This window comes from Manis javanica, chromosome 7 (assembly GCF_040802235.1).
Source record: "Manis javanica isolate MJ-LG chromosome 7, MJ_LKY, whole genome shotgun sequence".
NCBI lineage: Eukaryota > Metazoa > Chordata > Mammalia > Pholidota > Manidae > Manis > Manis javanica.
The window spans coordinates 38,347,850-38,366,146 of NC_133162.1; the positions used below are offsets into that span (position 1 = coordinate 38,347,850).

An 18,297-nucleotide genomic window follows, 5' to 3' on the forward strand; every position below is an offset into this window, starting at 1 on the left:
ATGTCCAGTGTGGTGAGTTGGCAGGAGCAGCTGCAACCTTGGCTACATAGAGAGGCTGGGTGTGCTAAGGCTGGAAAAATTGCTGAGGCCATACCATGTTTAGGTCACACCAGAAACAAGACACTTCTTCAGTCAATGGAGAACCATGGAAGGCTCCAATATAATGAGTCTAGGTCTTAGCATAATCACTTGGGGGCTATATGGAGAATGATTTGAAAATTAAATGTATAAGAGAAGAGTGTAGTAAAATGCAATAAAAGAATTGGAAAGTAAAGCTGAAGAAATATTTCAAAAAGAAGGTCAAAAATACAAAGGGAAAGGAGAGAAAAAGATTAAGTTAGAGGACCAATCCAGGAAGTCTAATATATAAATTATAAGCGTTCCCAAAAAGAAAGACCCAAAGAAATAGTGGGAAGGGAGTTGTCCAAGAAATAATTTGGGAAATTTTCCCAGAACTAAGGGGCATGAGTTTGTAAACTGAGAGTTCCATTAAGAGCTCGACACAATGGATAAAAATAGATCTTCAGCAAAGCAGAGCAAGGTCAACTCTCAGACCTCTGGCAACAACCAGAAGAGCCCACAGCTTCTTCGAGTTTTCAGAAAGGAAAAAAAAACAGGTATGAGACAAATAATTAGGAAGCAGAAAGGCACTGACTGCTTTACATCACTGCAAACAAATGATAATAGTGAAAATTCCTCACATTTTTTAAAGGAAAATCTAACTCTGAATTCTGTACCCAACCAAATAATCAACAGTGATTTTCAAAAAGGCAAATGTTTGGTTCTCATGGATCCTTTCTTGAAAGCCATCGGGGGATGTGCTCTGTCAAAACAAAGTTGTAAATCACAACAGAGGGAGATTGAAGATAAGGAAAACTCCAACACAGGAGAGACAGGAAGGGCTCCTGGGACGGTGATAAAGGAAGACGCCAGGTTGGGATGGTGGCCAGGCATAGGGTGCTCTCAGTTCTGAGGACACCAGGCCAGAAGACCCTGGTGAGGCTACTCAGGATGATGAAACTGACAGAGTGCCTGGTGCACGCGAAAACCCTGAAAGAAGGTGTAGGCCATCAGCAAAGACTCTGGCATGGAATTAGTGAGCAGTACATAGATAGGCAAGTGAACAAAGGAACAAGATAGTTATTAGCTCTAGGAAAACAAAAAGCTGCACAGGTAAGGAAAAATAAAATGCACCATATGGAACTAATTGCCTCCTTAAACAACAAATATACATGACTTTGACAAAATTTAAAAATGAAAACAGTCCATCTATTCGTATGTATACGTTAGAGGCCTCCTGCCTCCCCAAAGCGTCCAGCCTGGGACAAACCAAACCTAGGTATCTCCCTCTGCTGGTCCCCAAGTAGGCAGCTTCCCTTTCAGGAATGGGAGTTATTCGGCCTCAGTATGGGGGAAAAGAATTGAGGAAATAAATTTGAAAAGAGACCTGAAAGACTAAAAGAGAGAAACCTGGTGATTAGGGATTCAGACAGATAATAAATTCTGAATCTCACAAATAAGGCTTTATGAGTTGAGTGTGTATAATTGATACCCCAGCCTGGAGAGCCTATCAGATTGCCTTAATCCCACTTTTTGTCTTGTGTATTTTAAATTATTCAGTTCCTTTGAAAACCAGAAATACTGCCTTTGTTGAATCAGACAGCTCACTCTACAAGGTGCCAATTTAGGATCTCTGTGGTGGGTTTGGCCAGAGATGCTTGCCTCCAAGTCTGAAGATGTATATCCATTCAAACCACAGCAATCAGTGCCAGAGACCAGGCCTGCTCCATTCCGGCTCATTCTGCTGGCTGTGGACTTCTCCAGTCTGGAGACTCCACTGGGAGACAGCCATCTTTGGGGCACCAGACAGGCACTAAGACAAGCCAGGTGGAAGGAAGGCCCAGAATGCTTCAGGCTGCTCAGATACCTGCCAAGGATCATGTCCAGATCTAGCTCCCCATGCCATTAAAGATGAGGAGTTCCAAATGCTTTTCACTGCAGACTGGATGCAGGAAATGGCACTCCCCATTCACAATGCCATATGACCCTCACAACAGTCCTGTGAGGTAGGTGATACTCTTAGACCTATTTCACAGATGAAGAAACTGAGGCTCAAAGATGCTAAATGCTTTGCCCAAGACCCAACAGCTAAGAGGCAATAAAACTGGGATTTGAATGCAAGTCTGACTCCAAAGATTACTTTATTATGCTATTTTTTGAGGACTTCCTCTGTGCCAGACTCAGGGTTGGACCCTGGATATTTAAAGAGGACAAAGATTAGGTCCCTGCCCTCAAAGGGCACAATCTGGGGGGAGGTCAGGCAAAGAAACAGCCCCAACATGTTGGAGTGAGCTCCTTGATGAAGGGCTGGTGAGCACAGGTATAGAAGGGGATGACCTATGGGTGACAGTGATGTGTAAGGGGCTGCCCTACCCCTTCCTCACTGGGACCAGCCTGGGAGAGAGTAGACTGCAGGGTGTAGGAAGTGGTCTTCAGGCCCCTGAAGGGCATGGTCATTCTGAGCAACTGCTAAAACTCAACCAAACCCAGCAGGGAGAAATCATAGGAAGGCCCACTGGCTCTGTGGGAAGAGACCTGAGCTGGCAGGGGCCCCTTTGCAAGAATGTGAGGTCCCTGGTGTGGAGACGAATTTAAGCTATTGAAGCCAGATATGCTTTGTCAGGACTATAGCTCGGAGGATTCTTGAGCTAGGGAAAAGGGCCAAGAGCTCCTCGCTGTCTGTTCTGATGTAACTTAACTTCCCAGAACATCTACTACCACTTTCAGTCATCTGAAAAATTGGGCTGACAATATCCCGGCCTTCCCAAGTGGCTGGGAGGACTAAATGGGAAGTAGGGCTCAAATAGATGAAACAGTTTGCCCAAGGGGAGCAGGGGAGCAGGGTCTCTTTCACTGCATGGTCTGCCTTTTAAACCAGTTGGGTTGTCCCTTCTTCCATCGTGACCCCCCTGTGGTTGGTGACTCTTTTTATGCTCAAGGTGAGGGAATAAGAAGGAGGTGCTCAAGACGGAGGAGAAAGAAGATTGGAGTTAGAACTCTCCATCTGCTGACTGACCCATAATCACCATCCATGGATGCTGGCCAGGCTTGAGCCCCCTCACCCCCACCTTCTGCACTGAGAATTCTGCAAGCTGCTAGAGCAGGAAGAGGGCTGGGCCTGAATTTAGAAGACCTGGTTCACACTTCCCATTTCCTACTTACTAGCTCCAGTATCTTGGACCTGGGTCTCAGTTTTATATCTGTAAAGTGGAGATAATAATTCCCACTCTCAGAAACTGTCGGGGTTAGCATACACTCCCAAGGAACAATGTGCATGAAAGCCCTGTGGTAACTAATGGATTTGACAACTGTGAGGAGGGGAGGAAGGGACTGGCGCACACTGAAATCCTGCTAGATGCCATGTCACAAGCAAGCCCCGAGATGATGATTCATGTGCAAGTGATGTATTACAAAACTGCTCCTGGGAGAACCTGATAAGGGAGTGGGGGAGGCCGGATGGGAAAGCAGCCACACAATCGTCCAATCCCAGGAGACGTCCCAGCATGGCCTGGTCCTGCAAGGAGCTCCAGAGTATGTTATACTGCCAAGTTTGCCCCACCTCAAAGCACTCCTGCCTCAGCTGATCATGGGTTACAGGCCAGTCTGGGGACACTTCCAAGGGTGGTCCTTGAAGAAGCTCACAACTGTGAGCTATTGGGGAAGAAGCTGGAGAAGGACAAATGGAACTCATTAAGGGCATCCAAGGGCATTTGGGCAGAGAACTGACAGTGTCCACTACATAGATCCTCAATATACCTGAGTTTAATATTCACTCAACGAAGAAGGTATTATTAGCCCCACTTTACAGATGAGGAAACTAAGACTTAGAAAATCGACTCTTCAAGGTCCCACAGTTAAGTGATCAATTCTATCAGCCTCCAAAATCATCCCCTCACTGTAAAGATTTCGCAGAACCTTTCCCTCCACTCCATCCTCCGGGTTCCCTCGTGGCATTGTGGGCCCTGCTCTCAAGGGCTCCATTCGGGCTGAGTATTCTGCTGACATCACACAGTGGCCAGGTACTCCCTGACGTGCGTGAACGAAGACAGCAGTGCTGGTGGTAGAGCTGATGGCAGTGGCGTGGTGATGAGGGCAACAATAATTCTGCTGCTGTCAACAAAGAGGGAGGATGATTGTACTGGTTGGGGGGGCATGAAGACTGGGAAGTGGTGGGTGATGGAGATGGTGCCGGATGGTGCAGCAAAGCTGGGAACAGTGGTGGTGTAGGCGGTGGGCTGGTAGCGCTGGAGGTGATGGTGGCACTGGATACTGTGGTGGCAGCAATGGTAGAGGTGACGGTGGTGGGGTGCGGGAGACAGTAATAATAATGGTGTGGCCGTGGTAGTACTAACATGGTGGAAACAGCAGAGGTGGCAAAGATAGAGATGATGAGGGTGGTGATAGTACAGATAATAATGGTGGTGATGTTATGATTGTGGAAATACTGCTGGGGCATTGGTAACATTGGTTTTTGTTGGTGATGACAGTGATTGTCCAGGAAGATGGTAGCAGTCAACCCTGGCCTCCCTAGGGGCACTGGAAAATGGAACCAGTGGGTAGCCACACAAAGGCAGAAAAGGCCTTTCAGGGATCAGGACTAGAAGGAGAACGCAGTGTCTGCCATGACAACACCAAGGCTGCCATGTGCCTCCCCTCAGCAGAGAGCTGGAAGTCTGCAGAGCCGCAGAGGACAGCAGAGTGAGAAAGACAGCAGAGCAAGTCAGTCACATCATATTTCAGTAACAGCATGTAGCTGCTTGTTAGCAGAGATCTGCTTTCCAACGGCAAATAATAAAATTATGCTTTTTGTGCAGCTAATGAAATGCAAATTGAAGCTGGATGCACATTAATGCAAAGAGTTGAATATCCATTTAATCAGCTCCTCCCTGCAGGGGCCAATGATAAAAATGACAGAGGAATTGCATTGCTAATTCCAGGCCTGTCACATCGTATACACCCTTACCTTGTAAACCCACTACTCCTGTGGCTGACACCTGCCTGAAGGGCCCAGGGTTTATGTATCAGGGTTCTGGGAGCCTCGGAATCCCTTTTGATGGGAGCATTATGTGGCTGGGCCCAGATAGGTAGTGGGAAACCTGGAGGGAATAGTACGAAATGGGATCTCTCCTGGAATCCCAAAATAAACTGCCACCAAACTCTCCACCATCCCCCAGCAGGCCAGTCTCTTTCCTTTGGGTGGGTGGGATGAGAGACTATTTCTTCCTATGACAGAAATCAGAGATCAGTGGTATGACACTAAAGTTAACATGTATCAGCTATTTACTCTGTGCCAGGTGCTACATAAGGTAATTTATTAGCTCACCCCTCATTCAATTAGCATCCAGGAGGTGGGCACAATCACTCTTGTTTACAGACGAGGAAACAGGATCAGAGAAGTGAAGCAGCTTGCCGAAGGACACAGAGCTAGTAAGGGATTTGAACCCAGTCTCACTCTAAGGGCCATATTCTTTATTACTATAATATACTGCCTCCCCAAAATAAAGTAACACCTGGGCAAATAGTCCAAAGCAGACCACAGGACCTTGGTGTCCAACAACGGAGAAAAGCTCAAAGGAGAAAGAGGTGATCAGGAAGGGAGCTGAAGGAGGTGAGACTACTGCCAGGGAGTAAAAGTGGGAAGGGTCTGCCTAAACAGTAAGAGGGGCAGAAGGTCATCTCTGTCCAACTGCAAGCCCTGTCCATACCAGCAGCTTTGGGGCAGAGGAAGCAATCCAGCCTCTCTAGGGGGAACAGAGAGACATCAGGCCAGACGTGCGCAACATAGGCCCAGGAGAAGGGCATTCGGTGTTGATCTCTAAGTCAGTAACTCCAGGGACCGTAAGGAAGACAGACCAGAGGAGACAGAAGGAGCAGGGAGGGCCTGCTACAGTGGCAGAAGCCAGAGGCGATGGGCTGGAAGTGGGGTCCACCTGGTCACCTCCTGTCTGGGTCTCCGCTCCGTCATGTCGGAGGCCTCGAAGGATGGCAACAACAACAACAAAATACTAGGACCTTGGAGTCCTCGGCTCTTCCCTCTCCCCGGACACCCAGAGCGGCTTTGGTGGGCTCTGAGGGGCTCGGCGAGACCTGTAAGCATGCCCAAATGAGTGGTGACAAGGGGCTCCTGAGCCGCGCTGCGGTGCGGTGGGGACAGGCATGCTGATGAACAACGCACACTGCCTTCACAGCCTCTGCGTGGCAGCCTGTCTCAGGATTCTGATCGAACCTGACAGGTTCCTTCCAAACATCACCGCACTGCCCTGGGACAGACTTATCTATCTCCTGGCCTCTGACGGGACACAAATGGGGAGGTGTAAGCTCCCAGCTCAGCCATGAACACCGATCCCAGAGTCGGCTACACCCCAACGCTGCCCACCCACCAGCTAGAGGGGAGACACCAGGCCGCCTGAGCAGCCCTTGGAGCCCACCTGCATCACACTGACGCTGCTTAACCCAGGGAGTAGCCGTGCCCGTTGGCCGCTTACTGAGCACCTCCTGTGCGCTGGACACAGTACACCTGGCCATCTATTGGATCATGGCAACAATAGCCCTTTCAGAAAGGAAATCTTTTTGTCTCCAATTTACGATGTGGAAACAGAGGCCACCATGCTCACCAAGAACATGTTCCCAGTGGCTCCAGAGTTCTGTGCTCTGCAGTGCTGTGTTCAGCTGTGGGCTGCACCCTGAGGTCAGCTCTGGAAGGACCCGCAGTCCCTGCCCTCACAGACCTTGTGAGCTCATCTGGGGTGGCGGTCTTTCAAATGAGTATCTCACAAATGCACAACTCCTTTAGCTTAAAACACAGCTTTAAAAAAAAGCACAGAGCAGTGTGCTCACTATGCTACCATTGGTGTAAAAAAGAGAGAAATGAAAATATGTTTGCATTTGCTTTAATGTAAACACATTACAAAGAAACCCTGTGGGACATGAGAAATTAGTAGCTGTGTCTAGCTGGGGGGTAGGAATGGAAGATGGGGGCAGGGTTGCTGGGGGAAATTTTTACTCTAGGATCCTTTCAACTTATTTTTATTTTCCAATACATAAATATGCCAGCTCTTCAACATGTTAAATAGAGTTTTTACTAAAAAAATTAAACATCCTTTCACATGCTTTAGCCCATTGGATACCTATAATAAGAGTGTGAGGGGCTATTTCTCAGCAAGGAAGCCTGAAGCTCGGGAGATTGGTTGAGGCCTGTGGCCCACATTCTGGTCAGCAGGGGAACCAGGTAGGGCTGCCCATCCAGCCCCTCATCCACAAGCACTGTCTCTTAGTTCAGTCCCCAGCAGTGCTGGGAACACAGTAGTTCTCAGTAAGTAAGACATCATCCCCCCCAAAACAAGACATCATAGGGGAGGACCATGGCAGAGTAAACCTGCTCCCTTAAAAAAGGAAAAAGGAAAAATAACCAGACCTCAGCACCTGCAAGCCTTGGCTGGAAGAAGAGCCCCTCAGTAGGAAGGCCAGTCCAGGGCTTGTAGAGACTGTCACCTTGAGCTCCCCCTTCCTGGGGGATGGCCTTGATTCCTGCTGCCACACCAAGGTACCATTTGCCCTCAGGTGTGCCAATACCCACACCAGCCCTTGACTTCCTTTAGCACAGCCAAGACCAATAGTAACTTTCCAAAAAGTTCCACTGAGGGAATCAAGGGGATCAAGACAAGGAGAAGGATGCTCTGCTGCTGGGGGCTCATTCCCAGGTGTCCCATCCACACCATTCCTCGCAACCTGACCACCAGGCAGCACCTTGGCCACATCTGGGCTGCCACCTGGTACTTCCTGCTCCCCTGGGACCTCCATGTGGAGGCACCAACCCCACATCACACTCCCAGGACCTCCCCTGACTCTCTACTCCAAGGTCAAGCTCTCAGTCCTCACCACCAGAAGAGAGACACTGATCAGGACCCTGCACCATCAGATCCTACCCAGCAGTGCCTTCCCCTCACAGGCCCACACTCACCCACCCCTTAATGGCAGGAAGTGACAAGCGCCAATTAACAAGAGCTACTCATCAAGGCAGAATATGTCGTGCGCAGCAGGCAGGGTGGTGGTCATTCCCTCCCCCGACACAGCATTCGAGATCGTTGTTCAAACAAGAGAAGGAAGGGAGAACGTTTTCACAGGAGTTTTGAGCTGAGACTCCTCTACCAGTGTAATAGATCCTGGCCTGGGATGGACCGGGGAGGGGTCACAGAGATGAAGGAGAGGGTAGGAAATACAGGTGTGAAATAATACAGGCAAAAGAATATCAAATACAAGAGAAGGGAGAGAGAGCTAACCACTGGGGCCATCAGGGAGGCGTCCAGAAGGGAGGATGAATAGGAGTGTGTTCACCTGCAGACCAGTGCAGAGGAAACTTCTAGACAAAGGAAACAGCTTCCTTCACTGCAATTGTTCACACCAGGCTGGTCCCACATGAGCTCCTGGTTGATTCTAAAGCAGTGCCATCCAGTCGCACTTTCTGCAGTGATGGAAATGCTCTCTTTCTGTCCTGCTCAATACAGTCGCCACTAGCTATGTGCAGCTACTGAGCACTTGCAATGTGACTGGTACAACTGAAGAACTAAATGTTTAAATTTTTTAAGTTTTAATCCATTTAAATTTAAGTAGCCATTTGTGGCAGGCAGCTATTATACCTAATTCTGAAGTTTCTAGAAGAATAAAGAGGAAAGCTGCTGGCACCCAGTAGTCACTTGCTGGTTGTGTCATGAGAGGAAGAAATCTTTGAGGACTGAGAAGAATGAAAAGGCGAGTCAAGGAGAGAATTTTAGCCCTGGTGAACTTCTAGACAGCTGACCAAGGCTGGGGTCAAGCTCACCTCACTCACCGGGGCTGACCATGGGCCGTCTGGCTTCCCCGAAGCTGAGGACACTGGCTCTCCCTGAAGCCATCACTCAGCTGAGTTTGGGGTGGCCTGAATTGTCTTCGTTTGGGGCTGTTTGTTTTGAGTGGTATCATTATTTTATTTTTAAATTACCTATAATGCACCCTTTAAAAATTCCCTAATTACAGATAGGATAAATACATAATTGCAGACTTTTAAAAAGCACATATTATTTACTCAATACTCCATAATTACGGCCTTTTCCATGAGATGTATTATTTCCTGGATGGTCCATAATCGTTCCTTTGAAGCTGGCTGGGGAAGGCCGAACTGTTCCTTGGATTCAGTTCACAGGTCACTGGTCCCGTCCCTCAGGCAGTTTATGAGCCACCGTGGCTGCCGCCAGAGCCCAGCAGGCCAGCACCCGCAGGAACACCGGGCTTGATCACCACCCAGACAGAGCCCTGCCACCTCTGGCGCTGGTCAGGCTGAAGACAGGTGGGATTTGGGGTTTGAGGTTGAGGCTCTCCTGTTTCTCCTTGGTTCTTCTGGTGACAGAAGGAATGGCTTAGTGGTCATGAGCTCAGGCTCAGGGCCGGCAGCCTTTTGTGTATCCCATCACTGACTGATTCTATAACCTTAGACAAGGGTCTCACTTTGGGTTATACCCAAAGCAGCCCCTGAGCCTTAGGGGCTTAGATTTAGGCAAGGTGATCCCAGGAAGTCCAGGTGAAGGAGTGGGAAAGTGAGATAGCCAAAGAAATGTGCATTGTGAGCAGGTCACCACCACCATATAGACCTCAAGAGATGATAGAACGAACCTCAGAACTGTCCCCTGAGGGCTGAGGTCACTGCTTCTCCACCAACTCCCATCCTCCCTTCTTGAGGGTTGCCACAAGGCACATTAACTTCCCAGCACTCCCAGGCTGCCTTGCACATAAGCAGCTTGACACAGGAAGCCCCCTGCATGTGCAGCAACTGTCTGCCAAGGCTGCAGGGGACCTCCAGGAAGCACCTGAGAGTCATGGGTGGGGCACCGAGAGTTTCAGCTAAAACACAGTACTTAACCTCTCTCTGCCTCACTTTCTCATCTGCAAATGAAGATAAAAACAGTACCTACCTCATAGATTATGAGGGAAGAAAGTGAGATCAGATGAATGAAGTCATTATTAGATAAATGGAAGTTGCTATTACTGTGAGTGACTGTGGACAAGGCCTTAGCTCAGCCCTTGGCATTTTCTTCTCCAGGCCTCCATCTGAACCACACTTGGTAGCCTAGGTGGTAGCCTACACCAACCCAAAGAGGCTTTCAGGACTGGTCAAAAATTATCTCTGGGCTCACAAAGCAGAACCTGGCACGATGTCAGATCCTTTGCCATGTAGCTGTGTACCCACCCTCAATACCAAGTCAGACACTGTTAGCTGATTCAGTATTGCAGCTCTCTTCTCTCTTACTATAAGACCCCCAAGTTGGTCCAAGTATGAGTGGCTTCAGGAGAATGAATCTGGGTTAGGCTCACCAGTCACAGTAATTCCAGCCTCCTCTCTCTAAGTGATTTGTTCAGACATTTGGCCCATTTCTAGCCAAAAAGATACAAAGAAAGACATTCAGGAAAGCCTTCTTCTCCCCAAAAAAAAAGAGCCATTCTCTCTTCTGGCTTTGGACAGTGTTGTATGAGGAGTGATGTTTGGTGCAGCTGCAGCCATATGTACCATGAGGGCACAAGCCTGAGGACAAAGCCAACATGTTGACAGTAGCAGGACAGATAATGGGAAAAATACAATGCTTTACTTATATCACTAAACTGATGAACCCCAGAACCTTCCTAGCTCTGGTATAAGTAACAGTCCGTGCTAATGTAGCCCTTACCATGTGCCAGACACTGCTCTAAGCACTTTGAATTTATTAACCCATTTAATCCTCACAAGAGCCCAGTGAGGATAGAACTGGGCTCCATTTACAGATGTGAAAACTGAGGCCCAGGAAGGTAACTGGGTCAAAGTTATATAGCTAGCAATTATTCCACCTCAGGAAGTCAGGTTTTGGGCTGTAAAGTCTCTCTGATTACACTAAGACTCTACTGCCACTCTACAATTCTTGTAATGTGCAAAAATAAATCTCCCTATCCTCTAAGCCATCTGATTGGCTCTTCTGTTAAATGCTGCTGAAAGTATCCTGATTGACACACCTCACTGGACAAGCCAAGGAGGGAAGGGAGGGAGGGAGAGGGAAGGAGAGAGAGGGAGAGGGAGAGGGAGGGAAGGAGAGAGGAACAGGCAGAGGAAGGGAAGAAGGGAAGGAAGGAGGGAGGGAGGGAGGAGGGGAGGAATGGAGACTCAAAATTTTAAAATAAAGGGGACTGAAAATGTCTTGGATATGTGTCAGGAAGTGGCACCTGGGTGTTTGATGCATTCCATTGTCCTTGCAATAGTAACATGACAAAGTACTATTGTCACTATTAGGCTAGTTTCATTATGAGCCAAAATCTGTGCTCAGCACTTCTGCAGATCATCTCATTTAGTCCTCGAGATGACTCTGCAAGGCAGGTGCTCCCTTCCCTAGCTTATGAATCAGGAGGTCATGATGATGCTATCTAGCGTACATTGAGTTCTTACTCTGTGCCACCCACCAAGCTAAGCACTTTCCATGCCTTTGCTTAATCCTCACCACAATCCTTCCACTGTTTACAAAATAAAGCGCCCACCATTTTACAAAAGAAGAAACCCAGACTCGGGAAAGCTAAGTATCAGGCACAAGGCCACAAGACGACAAGTAGAGCCATGGTTCAAACTCAGTCTCCCTGACTCCCAGCTAGGCTGGGCGTCTGCAAAAGGGAAGAAGGCGAACCTGAGAACCAGCCACCAGCAACCCAGAAATGGGCAGGGAGCTCAGCCAGCGGGGGCCTGGCTGGCCCTGGATTTGGGCTGATGGCCATCAGCTACAAGGAAGAGGAGAAGTGCCTATCAACGGGAACTGCCAACAGTGGGTAGGGCTGAGCTCTCACCGCCAGCAGAAGTGTTCAGAGGCCAGGTGAGGGTTTGCACCATGCGTAGGAGGGCCTCAGGACCCCATCCACCTCCAAGAGTCAGGGATTTGGGGATCCTAGAATTCTGTAGCCTCTCTCAAGGCCTTGAGAGAACTCAGAGCCAGTGCACTTGCTTCTTATCAAAGAGGTAAGCCACAGAAGGAGCACTGGAGCAGGAGTCCAGATAACTGGGACTTGTCACTCTGTCATTCCCTGGCTCAGGGACTCCAGACCATTTCATCTTGCCTTACTAAGTGCCAACCCAGACCATAGTACTGGGCGTGGCCTTCCTCTGGTACAACAAGGTGCCAGAATGAGCTCAAAGCTCAAGGTGTTTACCATTTAAACACCAGCCTACATGATTTCCAGAGAAATCTTTCTGCTTGCTAATGAGCCCTCCCCAACCCTGTCTTGATCTTGGGGCTATGAGGGCTGCCCAGGGGTAGAACACAGCCATCTTCAGCTTGACTGCTCCTCAGGGGAGATGGGGGGCAATTCTCTGTTTCAGCATCACTTTTCTCTCTTGTAAAATAAGAGTATAAACACAAAGGTCCTGGGGTCACATCCAGTTCTGGAGTGGAGAATCAGGGAGGTCTGAGCAGGACTGCCACACAGGTCCTGGCCCATGGGAGGGGAGGAGTCTTCCCCAGCTCCTGAGAGCACGCACGCACCGGGACATGGGGAATTGCGGAGCTGGTCAGTCTTTTGTACTCAAATGGTCTCCAGAACTCACCCAGGAAAATGAGTTTTAAAGTGGTCTGGCTCACCCTTCAGGCTCATCCCTCTCCCCCTTAGAAAGGCATCACGGCCACAAAAAGATCCAGATTGAGGTTCCCCGGCCCTGCCCCTTACTGGCTATATATATATATAATTCTAGACAAATCTGTCTTACCTGTAGTTTCTCATCTTTGAAATGGGAATATATTATCACATTATCTCACTGTTGTGAAGACAAAATGATAGAAGGCATTAAGGAACTGGCATAGTACGTGAAGTACACAGCTAGTACTCAATAAATGCTTGTTTTCTTCCCATGGGCAGGGACACAGTTCCACCCCTTCTCCCCATGGAGAAGGGCAGCTGGCCTGCAGGCAGCTTCAGGGCCAGCTTTGATGCTGGCCTGGACAGAGGGGACACCCCCACCCCCCGAGGCAGGACTCCTGCAGCGTGGGAGCCAATGGGGGAGCTGGCAGCTTCCAAGGCCAGATGGAGGACAAAGGAGGGTCCAAAGGAGAGCTGTGTCAGCAGTGAGGAAGGGCAGTGCTGTGACAGTGACACTGAGCACAACCCCCTCTTGAGCCGGTGCCCAAGAAATGGCCCTTGGCCCAGAAGGGCGTGTACCACCTAACAATGAGGGTGCTGTGTGCTCCCAGTCTCCTCTGCCCCTCCTTCCCTGCTGCCTCCCGCTGAGCTCTCAGGGTCTCACCTCCCAGTCAGGGTGCCATCACTGCCCCAGCCTGCAGGGACTCCTTCCAGTCCGAGCTCCTAGTACGTTAACAGCTCTCGATCCAGCGCGCTGGACTTGGGGCCTGCCATGTACCCCAGCCAGGGCTGTGGGAGAAGCGCAGATGGACAAGACATGCCCACCCCACCCCAGACCCCGGCCATGAAGAAGCTCCCTTCACACCGAGCTGAAGCCAGCAGCCCCTGCCTCCCTCGTGGCTCTGTCTCAGCCCAGGGGGAAGGCTCAGGGTGCCCATGCTCAGGCTCCCCTGTTGGGTGGCATTCCTGGAGCATGCCCATAAACCCTGGCAATGGGTCAAACAGCCCCACAAGATGTGCCCCTCTCCTGGTAAGGCTGCTGGCCAGGTAACACTGTTTATCATCATCCCTCTTTGCAAAGCTGGTGAGTTCATCAAACATGCTCCAGAAGTCACTCAGGGGGTGCTGTGGAAAGCGAGCCCACTCACCATCTGCATAACTAGGAATGAGGTGGAGGACCTCTAAGAGTCCTCCCACAGCTAACCACCTGAGGGTCAGGAAACCCGCACAGGGACAATCCAGCCCCAGGTCCCACTCCCAGAAGTCCACCAAAGGAGGCTCTCGCCGAGGCGAGCTCCTGACAGGGAGCGAGATGGGCTCCCGGCAGAGACCTGGCTGCAGCAGGTGTTAATGTTTGGTACCAGAGGAGTCTCGGCAAGCTCCCACATGGACGTGCAGTGAGAACAGCAGAACCCAAAGCCAAAACCGGGAGAGCACAGCCTCAAAGCCCCGCCTCCCTCCCTCCAGGACACTCTCCCCGTGCTCTCAGAATCCACACACCTGAGCCCCTGTATATGCTTGGGGAAATCTTGGAGGGATGTAAAAGCCCAGTCAGCACCCACCACAGTGGCTCAGTCCACTTGGGAGGCCACCTGCAGGCATTCCTGGTTGTGCCAAACCCTCCCAGCTTCTCCACCTGAGGGTGGTCTGGCCTGTGTGCCCAGCAGGGCAGAGAGCCAGGGAGCTGACATGCCCCAGGAAGCACTTTTACTAATGAGAGGCCACAACGGGTGGGTGCATGCCTCAGTTCCCTTGCCCCTGTGGGGTGATGCCCAGGTGTGTCCCACACACTCTCTCAGGGGCCCACAGTGGGGTGGGTGACCTGGCTTAACTGGTCAGAAGCAGCTGTCTGGAATTTTGAATCTAGGCTGAGAACACAAAAAAAGAAAGGCCTAGAGTTTCCATCCTGGCGAAGGCTGCAGCAGCTACACAAGCATCCTGTTTCTAAGCCAGGCCCATGATACCCACAGAGCTATCCAGCACCCAGGCTACCAGTGCCAGGGTGGCAGGGCCTTCCCAGATGGCCTGTGTGGCTTCCTGCTGCCACCTGGCCCCCTGCCGACTGCCCAAACCTGGCCCTTCAGTCTTCCTACAATTTAGCAAATACCTGCTACCCTTTCCGTGAATTGTCTTCCCTACTTATATCAGCCAGTCTGTTTCTGGGGCTTGAAACTAAAAGCCCTAGCTGATAGATGCACAGGGAGTGATGCAAGAAGGACTACAAGGCCCCCAGGCCTCTTCCAGGGCCTGACAGTCCCAGATTCTAAATCACAGGAAGATGAAGACAACTGTGGAGAGAGGCAGGGAGAAGAGAAAATACAAGTACTAGGGTCCATTCAACAGTGATGGAGAAACTAATCTACAGAGAGAAAGCCACAGCCTCGCCTCCAAGAAGCCCCCAGTTCAGGAGGGCACACACATAAAAGCCACTCATCCCACTGCAGCACGATGGGTGCCAAGCCAAAGGTAAGCACAAGTCCTAGGGAACAGCGGCATCTGGGATCAGGAAGGGTTTCCCAGAGCGACAGTGTCTGAGTGCAGCCGAGCAAAAAAGCAACAATGAAAGGGGAAGGGAAAATAGAACAAACTAGGGGCTTAGCAGCCATGAGCCTGCTGGCCCAGAGCCAGTCTCTGGATAACTCATGACTCAGTGCCTAGATCCAACTGCAAATCTGGGAGACAGACAGGCGGCTCTCTGGAGGGACTGCTGCTCTCTGGGGAGAGCTCCAAGTTTGTCACCAGCTAATAGGAAATGAAAACATGACCGTTTGTGTGTGCAGAGATATATATGTCTGCACACACACGTCTGCACACGTTTACACACATGCATCCCAAGGAAGGGCACAGGGAAAAAATGGGCATTTGCTGCAGCTGGGTGTTCATGAGAACACATGATTAGGGTGGGACTCATCCCTGTCTTCAAGGTAAAGCTTCAGGGAAGAGACCTGCCCAGCCCACTCAAAGCCACCTCCCTTAGGAGCAGGATGGTTTTCCTTTGCTGCTGTTCTCCAAGGGAGAGACGATCGTGGGCAGGGAGAGTGCCAGCTTGGGAGACAGGCCACTGGGCTTCCAGTCTCAGCTTTTCCAAACTGTTCGGGTGACCTTAGGAGAATATCTTCCCCCCACCTGGGCCTTAGTTTCCCCTTCTGTACATTGAGGAGGTTAGTCTAGATCAAGCAATTGGTAGTGGCTGCCTGGAACACTCTTATGAGTATTCTGGCCTTAGCAGAGACATGACTGATTAGCACTGCCTGCCACAGGCGCTGGTAGGGGAGAGGTGGCTTGTGTACCACCTAGTATCCCTTGCCACTTGAAACCTGACACACAGTGACTCTCTGATCTGACTTCGTGGGCTTAAACTGGGCTCCAACCTGTGGAGTGCTAGAGCCAGCTCTACCCAGTAAGAGGCAACTGTGGATCTCTTCTAAACTCCATGTACAGAGACATCATATTTTTACCTTGAAATCAGACATGAGGGGTGTATTTACACCATGGAAATGGGCAAATGCTACAAATCAGGGCTATTTTTCCCTCCAGAGAACTGGTTGTTCAACAGGTACCAACACTCTACTGGCTCTATCCCACCCTACAGCAGGCCAGAGCTGTGGGCAGAAAAGAATCCCCTTCAGTCCTGAGATCCCTGGGGAGCCGTTGTCCCTTGTGCCCACAGATGCTAGAGCTCAGACCTTTCTCTCAGACTCACCCCTGCAACCCACCTTATTCATGATCCTCATCACCAACCTGTCTCAGTCCGTTCTGGCTACTGTGGCAGAATACTGCAGACTGGATGGCTGATAAACAACACACATTTATTTCTCACAGTTCTGGAGGCTGGTAAGCCCAAGATCAAGCCACCTGCAGATTCAGTGCCTGGTGAAGGCCTGCTTCTTAGTTCACAGACAGCTGTCTTCTCTCTGTGTCTTCACATGGCAGAATGGGTGAGGGGACTCTCGGGGCTCTTTTATGTCACTAGTCCCATTCATGAGAACTTAAGGGGTATGTTGTGGGGACTTGATGATGGGGGAGTCTAGTAACCATAATGTCGCTTATGTAATTGTAGATTAATGATACCAAAATAAATAAATAAGTAAGCATCTGGGGGAGATGCAAACATTCAGTCCATAACACTGCTCTCACTGCACACACCCCCATTCAGGGGTCCTGCTCCATCTGTTTGGCACCATTCATGCCCGCCTTCTCAGGTTGCCTTAGTTTGCAGTGACTCCCCCCGCCCCGCTCTAAGCTCCCATTTCACTTTCCGTGTTTGGTGATTCTGAGATGAAAACTGCCTCCCTGGAAAAGCTTCTCGGTTCAAAAAGCTGTACCTCCTTCTTCAGCCCCCACAGCCAATGCTCCACATAGGCCTGGCCATGGAACAGATGCCCGAAGAGGTGCCAGCTGAGTCTTCAGCTGCCTAGGACAGAGTCGCCTGGAGCCATCATCCCAATCAGACTCTCATTTCCCATGTGGAGAAACTGAGGCCCAAAATAGCATGTAACTGCCTGTTACAGATCAGCAGCAGAGCTGGTTCTAGAACCACGGTCTCCAGACTCCCACCACACTGCCTCAGGAATTCCACTCACAGAAGCAGAGACAGGCCCACAGGGGGCAAAAGATCTACCCCAGGTCAAGGTGCAACCCAGCAGCATCCCCGAGTGGGGCCGTGCCCTCTACACTGGCACCCCCTGCCTCTCCCTCATTTCATTGCTGCCTACCTGGCCAGACCTTGACCTGCCCTCAGCAGGGCTCTGGGGCCCTCCCCTCTCTCTACCTCCCCAGTTGGACAACAGCAAGCCACGAGGGGTCATGTCAGCAACCAGAGGGCCTGAGGCCCCAGAGCCCACACGACCACTTTCTCTGGCAGGGAGCAAGGCCCAGTCGGGGCCTGCACAGGCTACATCTGGGACTATCTCTTCCCTGCTCTTTCTCCTCCGGCTGCTGCTTAACATGCACATGGGAACCTCGATGCTGAGCGTATAGCTTTCTCTTTGTCTTTGGTGATAATTATTAGCTGTCTCGGCGGGTGAATGCTGGCAGAAACAAAGGCAGCAAGGGTTGTAAAACCTTTTATCTTGATCAGGCCGCATTATTTGATAAGGTACTAAGCTAATAGCAACGCATGTCAAATTGTGTTTAGACAGATGGAGGGGCTGGGAATGGAGGGTATATTTGTCTCCGGAAACCTGCACCTGGAAGGATAAAAGGAAAGGCATGCAGACACTCACAGTCCCATACAGAATGCAGACAGCCCAGCCTCTGGAGCTCTTGGCATAGAGGCTCCCTGGAAAGGGGGCAAAACAAGAGGCTGAGAAGGGAAAGCTCACGTTGTGCTCATTCCCACTGAAGCTCATCACAGAGGCTTTGCCCTGAGGCTCACAGCTCTCCTCAGAGGTTAACAACAAAGGTAGGATTTGAATCTGGGTTCCCTGGTTCCCAAGCCAGAGCTCATTTATGAAACCTCAAGCATATAAATCCATCCTGTGCATAACACTGACTCATAGAAAGACTCTCTACCCACATATGTGGCATGAGTCATAGAGAATTAGGACCTAATCTTTTGCAGCCTTGAAAAGAGGCTTACAAGGGCCAGAAAAATCAAGGAAGGCTTCCTGGAGGAGGAAGGGT

The 18,297-nt window shown here is 50.2% G+C and overlaps 1 protein-coding gene across 2 annotated transcripts in view; it reads right to left on the minus strand.

Moving 5' to 3' along the window:
• Positions 1 to 18,297, minus strand: part of RPS24 (ribosomal protein S24) — a 367,458-nt gene that overhangs the window by 200,224 nt on the left and 148,937 nt on the right. Inside the window, exon 5 of one of the 2 annotated variants that reach the window (XM_073240743.1) lies at positions 1,790 to 1,799. The exons of the other annotated variant lie outside the window; for it this stretch is intronic. Within the exon in view, the coding sequence (XP_073096844.1) occupies positions 1,797 to 1,799 (3 nt within the window). The 3' untranslated portion in view covers positions 1,790 to 1,796. Of the gene's footprint in view, positions 1 to 1,789; positions 1,800 to 18,297 lie in introns of those variants that run through there. 2 annotated transcript variants of the gene reach the window in all.